The sequence below is a fragment of the Sinocyclocheilus rhinocerous genome, unplaced genomic scaffold (genome assembly GCF_001515625.1).
Source record: "Sinocyclocheilus rhinocerous isolate Xijiao unplaced genomic scaffold, SAMN03320098_v1.1 scaffold60, whole genome shotgun sequence".
Taxonomy (NCBI): Eukaryota; Metazoa; Chordata; class Actinopteri; order Cypriniformes; family Cyprinidae; genus Sinocyclocheilus; species Sinocyclocheilus rhinocerous.
In genome coordinates this window covers 63,644-71,741 of record NW_015656173.1, presented here as the reverse complement: position 1 = coordinate 71,741, position 8,098 = coordinate 63,644, and the positions used below count along the sequence as shown (strand labels likewise).

The 8,098-nt window shown below is 33.2% G+C and overlaps 1 protein-coding gene across 1 annotated transcript in view; it reads left to right on the top strand.

Moving 5' to 3' along the window:
• The window catches only part of LOC107719786 (palmitoyltransferase ZDHHC13-like), a 19,433-nt gene that overhangs the window by 7,699 nt on the left and 3,636 nt on the right, over nt 1-8,098 (top strand). Inside the window, exons 8-15 of the mRNA XM_016527302.1 lie at nt 1,921-2,046; nt 2,939-3,072; nt 3,970-4,070; nt 4,228-4,352; nt 5,216-5,278; nt 5,559-5,652; nt 5,750-5,833; nt 6,313-6,470. Coding sequence (XP_016382788.1) covers nt 1,921-2,046; nt 2,939-3,072; nt 3,970-4,070; nt 4,228-4,352; nt 5,216-5,278; nt 5,559-5,652; nt 5,750-5,833; nt 6,313-6,470 — 885 coding nt within the window. The remainder of the gene's footprint in view (nt 1-1,920; nt 2,047-2,938; nt 3,073-3,969; nt 4,071-4,227; nt 4,353-5,215; nt 5,279-5,558; nt 5,653-5,749; nt 5,834-6,312; nt 6,471-8,098) is intronic.

The window sequence follows — 8,098 nt, the reverse complement described above, 5'->3', positions numbered from 1 at the left end:
ATTAGGTTAAAACCGAAACCAAGCCATTCACACAGAACGCATATTCAGCGCATTTTCTAGACGGACAAATACGACTGCTGTACTCACGTCTCACAGAAGAGATGTAGACAGCCATGCAAAGTTAAAATCGTTTAAACTTTTAAAAAACACGTCGCAAATTTGTGGAGGTTTATTCCTTTTCACTGCGTCTCATATGTTTTAAAGGCGATCTGTGTGAATGGCGATTCGGCTCTTTGTATTAAGCAATGCATAAATACGTGATGCTGTTTTGTTCATAATTGTTTATGCAATTTACGAAATTATATTTGATTTATGAGTATTATATTAGATTATATTAGACGTAATGCACGTTTTTTTATAGACAGTTACTTCCTTGCGTTGACTAATTAATGTGCTGCATTATTTTGCTCATTGTGCCCTCCTGTGGCCTCTGGAGACAAGCCAAAAGTTTGACCTATTTAATCTGCATATAAAACATTAGAAATGAGATATTTGTTTAATTTTTATTTCGTTTTTGACTGTTAAAACAAAAAAAATATTTGTTGTTTGTCTCAATAAATTAAATTTAAATTTGTTTTAAAAAAGGTTATAAAAATGTCAATAATAATCGATACCGAACGATATGAAACATTATATCGGTTATACATTTTTTAGCTATATCGCCCAGCCCTATGAGCAAGTTTTGCATACAAGGACTTTGACTTGAAAACCAAAAGATCCATAGGTTTATCCAGCCTTTATCGATGGTTTTGTGGCTTGTTGTGTAAGACTCTTACGTTACTGTGCGGTGCGGTGGAGTCCTGCTGAGTTTCATCTGTCACCACTGGTGCAAATGTTGGTTCGTCTGGCATTCCACGTGACTAGACTGTCATGCCCCACAATCACAACACTCTCTGACAGCAAACAGGAAGGGATTCAACACTGATGTCTTAATACAGGCCACTAGTTTGAAGGTCTAGCTTATAGAACATGGCTGAAGCAGGGAAGTCTTCCAAAGCTCTTGATCAGCATTTAAACCATAATATGAATAGACAGTAGGTTTTATAGTTTGAGGAGAATAGAGTTCCAGTCATTAATGTAAAAGTTCGTCCGCATCCGGCTGTCCAGAATTCAACATATTTCTTTTTTGGATCTAACAGGTTTATTCCTTTTCACTGCGTCTCATATGTTTTAAAGGCGATCTGTGTGAATGGCGATTCGGCTCTTTGTATTAAGCAATGCATAAATACGTGATGCTGTTTTGTTCATAATTGTTTATGCAATTTACGAAATTATATTTGATTTATGAGTATTATATTAGATTATATTAGACGTAATGCACGTTTTTTTATAGACAGTTACTTCCTTGCGTTGACTAATTAATGTGCTGCATTATTTTGCTCATTGTGCCCTCCTGTGGCCTCTGGAGACAAGCCAAAAGTTTGACCTATTTAATCTGCATATAAAACATTAGAAATGAGATATTTGTTTAATTTTTATTTCGTTTTTGACTGTTAAAACAAAAAAAATATTTGTTGTTTGTCTCAATAAATTAAATTTAAATTTGTTTTAAAAAAGGTTATAAAAATGTCAATAATTATCAATACCGAACGATATGAAATATTATATCGTTGATAATTTTTTTTAGCTATATCGCCCAGCCCTAAGTCATAGGCTGGCCTTAAAACCTGAGTACTTTCTGAAAGTGCTACCCTTCATTCCACTTAAATTTTAAACATCTTATAGTTTGTTATTACATGTCCAGTCACTAATTCTAAAGCCGTAATGATGCAGTTTAAACCAGCAGAACAGAAAAGTAGTGTTTCTCCATAGCTGTAAAACTGGTTCCAAAGCAGTGCTCTTCACTCACCTGGCCGTTCAGTTTGAAAGTTGAGCTTTACCTTGCATTCTTTTTTACTGATGTTTTTGTGTTATGTTCAGGGTCACACTCCCATTGACCTGGCGCACCAGGTGCACAGCCCTCTGCTCATTCACATGCTCAGTGTGGTGAAGACAGAACGAATGAAAGCCAACTCCACGTGTCTCAAACTGCTCAACAGATACAAGGTACACTCATGCTCAGACACACTCAGGCCAACAAGTTCAGCTTCGAAAAAAAGTTTCACTTTGTGATGTAGATTTAATTCACTAAAATCTGGAGTATTATTCAGATTATTCTGGTATTTTGAATTTGAACAAACCTCTAATTTAAACTCATGTTAAATTAGATGCATTTGTGCAATGGATATGACTATATATAATAGTAATAATATAGATTATAATACTTACTATTATTATTATTATTATTATTATTATTATTATTGGATATGTGGATGTTATATGCTTATAGGATGTTATATGAATAAAATCTCTATTAATAGTAGTAGTAGTATAGTAATAGTAACATTTCTAAAATTTAAAATTTTTATTAATAATGTATATTTTATGTACTTAATATTGTGTAATTCATAAAAATATGTTTTTATTATTTTAAATGTCTAATGTGATTTTAGTTATTGTTGTCTCAAAAGCAAAATAAATAAATACATTTCCTAAAGAAAATGGGAAGCATATAGTGAAAAATGGTGTTTCATTGCATATGAATCCCAGTTTTAATGGTTGGATTTGTAACAACTGTTCCAGGCCAGCTCACACACACACACACCGCTCTCACTAACTTTATTAAAGAAGACGTGAGGCAAGTACTTGAAATCCCAGGGCTGTATTTAACCTTGAATTAAGCTTTCAGAAACAAAAGCAGCCAATTTCTCACATAATGTGTGTTTGGCCCTGGAGAATTCACCATTTTTAGGCTTTTATTAAACAAGAAAATAACATTCCACTTATTCTCTGACCCACATTCCTCTGCTGTAACCCTGATTTTTCATCGCAGTTGAAAAGACTTCATTATTCAGACTGAGTGTGTGTGATGGTGTGTATGTGACTGTGTGTGTTTCAGGTCTTTCTACTGTGTGTGTTCAGTGTTGTTGTGGTGGGAGCCATCGGTTCCATATTAGACATGAAGACAGAGTCCTGGTTATTGAAGGGTGTGCTGCTGGTCTGCGTCATAGCTGTGATCAACCTCACTTCAAGGTGCCGATTGAGCATCAACAAACACACTGACTTCACTGACTTATACATATGAATTTAAAAGACCCTGTTACTACAATATCACTCTTATCATTTTTACAACAAATTTATTGAATTGTATATTATGTGACAGTTTGTCTGTCTAAAGTGAAAAAAAAAACATTTTATGTTTAATATAACTATATATATATATATATATATATAGTTATATATATATATATATATATATATAGTACTAATTTTAAATTGCTCTAATTTCAGTATAATTATTTTTACATTTAAAAATATAATTATGTATTAAAATATTATAGACATTTTTTTATAATTTCAGATTTTTAAATAAATAATTCAGAATACTGCACACTCTCAGATACAAATGCTTTATGAATGGTTTGGTATTGAAATCTTTCAAAGAAAAAACAGAGAGAGAGAGACAAATCATGGCAGTATTTTTGGCCATTGCACATACATTTGATAATTAAGCAGATGCAAATATGTGAATAGAATTACTGTGTGTGCAATAATATTGACTTCCTCATGAGGGCACTGTAAGCTCAGTAAAACATTAACATGTTTAGCCCAGTGGTTTTCAATCCTGGTCCTGGGGGCCCACCACTCTTTTGTATGTCTCTCAGATAAGAGCGGTGGGTCCCCAGGACCAGGACTGAAAACCACTGGTTCAGCCTGATAGTACCACTTAAAGGAACACTCATTTAACTCTAGGGGAGTTGGAAAATGAGCCTATTTTCAAAAATAGTGGAGTGTTCCTTTAAATATATATGGTACATAGGCACAGTAAGAGATTAGAACAAAAAGATAGAATTTAGAAGAAGAACTGTTGTTCCCACTATTGAAAGTGTCGTAACAATGCTGTCCCATTCATGTGGTTTGTTTCTGTAGGCAGCTGGCGACTGTGGCAGTGCGGTCTTTGATTCCCTCCACATGTCTCATGGCTTCTATCTTCTGGATGGTGGTCACCTGGGGCCTGTGGTTTCTGCCTGATATCCTTATATAATACCAGACATATGAAACTAATTATAACTTTCATGCAGATGTGTTTATACCAGCCATGATGGGTTTTATAAATCCACCTGACGTTCTAGTTATTATAGTTGTATGTGTTGAGTGTTTGTAGAGACCTTAACATGCGTCGTTCACATGACCCAAGTGCTACGGTTCAGATGCTCTTCACAGTCAACATCACAGCCTTACTGTATTACTACCTCCGCTCCTGCAGAACAGACCCTGGCATCGTCAAGGCAACGGAGGAGGAGAAGAAGAAGGTAAGAACTGACTCTGGCTGTGATTGGCTGGCATGGTGCCGCTATCTGATTGATTAATAAACGTGTCAGTTACTTGTGGTGAGATTCTGATTGGATGGTCTGGATACTGCCAACTTGTAACTCAAACTAGATGTATCAGTGATTATATAAGATATATATGGAGAGAATGTCGTGAAAAAATCCCTATAAATATACATGCATACATACATTCATTCAGCCGATGCTTTTTTCAAAGCAACTTAAAAAAATATATTAAAAAATAAAAGAAAATTATAGTAATGAAAAGATAAAAAAATTAACATTCAATACAAATTAAATAAAACAACATTTCAGTAATTCAACTCAAATTGTGAAACTCGTGTATTAAATAAATTCAATGCACACAGCACTGAAGTAGTTTAAGTCTTTGGTTCTTTTAATTGTGATGATTTTGGCTGTGAGTGCTCATAATTACACACTTTTTACATATTTTATTGATCATAACAATATCATTTATCATTTTATCATTATATATATATATAGAGCGAGAGAGGGAGCAAGCATGTTATTTATACATAGTTTTTTTGTACTGATTGTATTTTACATAACTTAAAAATTCAATTTAATCTAAATATATATTTTTTATATTTTCTAACAAAAATGTAACATATATGTTCAACTAAAAAATATATTTTGACATTTTCTCTCTTCATATGTGCTCACTGAGCATGTTCTAATCGATTTATTCTGACCTTTTCAATTGGATGAGTCTGTTTAGGATTACTTGCGTTGTTTGACCTAATGATTCCTTTAGGTTCCGTGATGTTCTTTCTAGTTTGACGCATCTTTGGCGACTTTTAACGGATTCATCTGTCTCTTTGTAGAATATTGTGGTTCTGGCAGAGGCGGGCTGTCTGGATCCCAGGATATTTTGCACTTCATGTATGGTAAGTTATTATCTCTTTTCAGTGATGAGAGACAGAAGACACAAAATGAAAAAGATGAATGCCAGGTTGGGAAATTGTACAAGATAAATTCAAACTTGTGTTACCTAGTTTAAGATTTATGACTGATTGAATCCAATCACCAGCAGTTTCCACAAGGCCAGAGTTTGGAAACATACAGTTTTACTGTAGTATTGTATAATATTGCCCTGACAGAACCACATATTGTAAACATTCTACAACGCTTCCTAATAATCAAATTATTTCAAACCTTGTTTTGCAGATGAGAAAGCCAATGAGAGCAAATCACTGCTTTTCCTGTAATGCCTGTGTCGCTAAACAGGACCACCACTCCATTTGGATCAATGGCTGCATAGGTAACATGCTCAAACTAAGATGTTTTATAGCATAGACTTCCTTCTCTCTCAGTTTTTGCTCTCATTATGAATCACTCATGCTAACCTCTTCTTACAGGGGCCAGAAATCACCCGTACTTTGTGCTTTTCCTGGTTGCTCTGAGCTTTCTGTGCATGTGGATGTTCTACGGCAGTATCATGTGTAAGTCACAACTTCAACTCCAATGTACACTACCATTCAAAAGTATGTCTCTTATGCTCACCAAGGCTGCATTTATTTGATTGAAAATGCAGTAATAACAGTAAAATAATTCTGAAATTTTATTCAAATATTTTTATTTGAATATATGCTAAAATGAAATTTCTTCTTGTGATGCAAAGCTGAATTTTCAGCATCATTACTCCAGTCTTCAGTGTCACATGATCCTTCAGAAATCAGTCTAATATTCTGATTTGCTGCTCAAGAAAAAATTCTCATTATTATCAATGCTCAAAACAGTTATGCTGCGTATTTTTGTGGAAACCATGATTTTTCAGATTCTCTGTAGAATAGAAAGTCCCCAGATTTTTGAATGGTAGTGTATATATTAAGAGTTGATGTCTGTAAAATACAACATCGTGCATTTTTAGTCTCTCTAGAAGAAAATGTTCATTTAAAAAAATATGTTTCTCTGTGTGTAGACTGGTCCAAACACTGTCCACTGCACTACACAGAGGAGGGCGTATGGGGGGCGGTGACTGCTCTGACGGGCTGCTCTCCCTGGGTGCTCTACATCTTCTGCTTTGCTTTCTTAAACGCTTCCTGGGCCTTCATCCTGCTTTTGGTGCAGCTCTACCAGGTGAGTGACGAATAAACAGTGAAACATCCCAGCTAAATATATGCACATGTGGCCAAATATATTAGGACATAAGAACCAGAGTGAATTATTTTTGTTGTGGTGGCTGCTGACAAATATAATGGCATTTCTTACTCTTTTACCTAGAATTTTGCATAACACGAATATTAGTATAATAGATCATAGAAAATGTTGAATTTTACATTGGAAACTAGTATGCTTTTTGAATTGTGCCCTGATATTATATTTGCCTAATATCAACTTAATCAGACCTGTAAGTTAGAAAAACACAAATATTAATCCTCAATATCTTGTGTCCTCTTTCTACAAAAATATAGCAGCAGCTTTGAACAAAGCGAACACTGATAAGCGGTCTTAATAACAAAATGATGTTAAAATTATTAATAACAGTGTTGTTAATTACAGTATTGTTAACAAACTTTAAAATCTTTTTTTTAAAATTACAAACTAAAAATAGTTGGTAATTGAAATAATGCTGAAATAAAATATAAAACTTGAAAAAAAAATTAAACCTATTTATTTCAGTTGGCAACATTTCTGATTTTTAAATTAAAGTTGAATTAAAAATAAAGTTAAATATAAAAAAAAGCACAGAACAAAATCACTAAAACTTAAACTAAAATTTAAATAAAAAATGAAAACATAAAAATAAAGGCTACTTAAAAAACTTATAAATACGTATGCTTATAAATGCTATTGTAGTAAAAACAAATGTGACCCTGGAGCACAAAACCAGTCTTAAGTCAATAGCAATAGCTAAAAAAACATTGTATGGGTCAAAATTATCGATTTTTCGCCTAATATCAACTTAATCAGACCTGTAAGTTAGAAAAACACAAATATTAATCCTCAATATCTTGTGTCCTCTTTCTACAAAAATATAGCAGCAGCTTTGAACAAAGCGAACACTGATAAGCGGTCTTAATAACAAAATGATGTTAAAATTATTAATAACAGTGTTGTTAATTACAGTATTGTTAACAAACTTTAAAATCTTTTTTTTAAAATTACAAACTAAAAATAGTTGGTAATTGAAATAATGCTGAAATAAAATATAAAACTTGAAAAAAAAATTAAACCTATTTATTTCAGTTGGCAACATTTCTGATTTTTAAATTAAAGTTGAATTAAAAATAAAGTTAAATATAAAAAAAAGCACAGAACAAAATCACTAAAACTTAAACTAAAATTTAAATAAAAAATGAAAACATAAAAATAAAGGCTACTTAAAAAACGTATAAATATGTATGCTTATAAATGCTATTGTAGTAAAAACAAATGTGACCCTGGAGCACAAAACCAGTCTTAAGTCTCTGGGGTATATTTTTAGCAATAGCCAAAAAAACATTGTATGGGTCAAAATTAACGATTTTTCTTTTATGCCAAAAATCATTAGGATATTAATAGGGCTGCCCCCTAATAGTCGACTAATCGTTAGTCGACCAGAAGAGGCTTGGTCGACCAAAATTTTATTAGTCGCTTAGTCGCAGAAAGAAAAAAAAAACACAGGCGAAGTCACGCAGTCCGTGACTAACAGATCGTTAACAGCTGGTCTTTGTGGTAATACAGTACATCGGGCAGGACATCCAAACGCTCGCCTATCATTCATC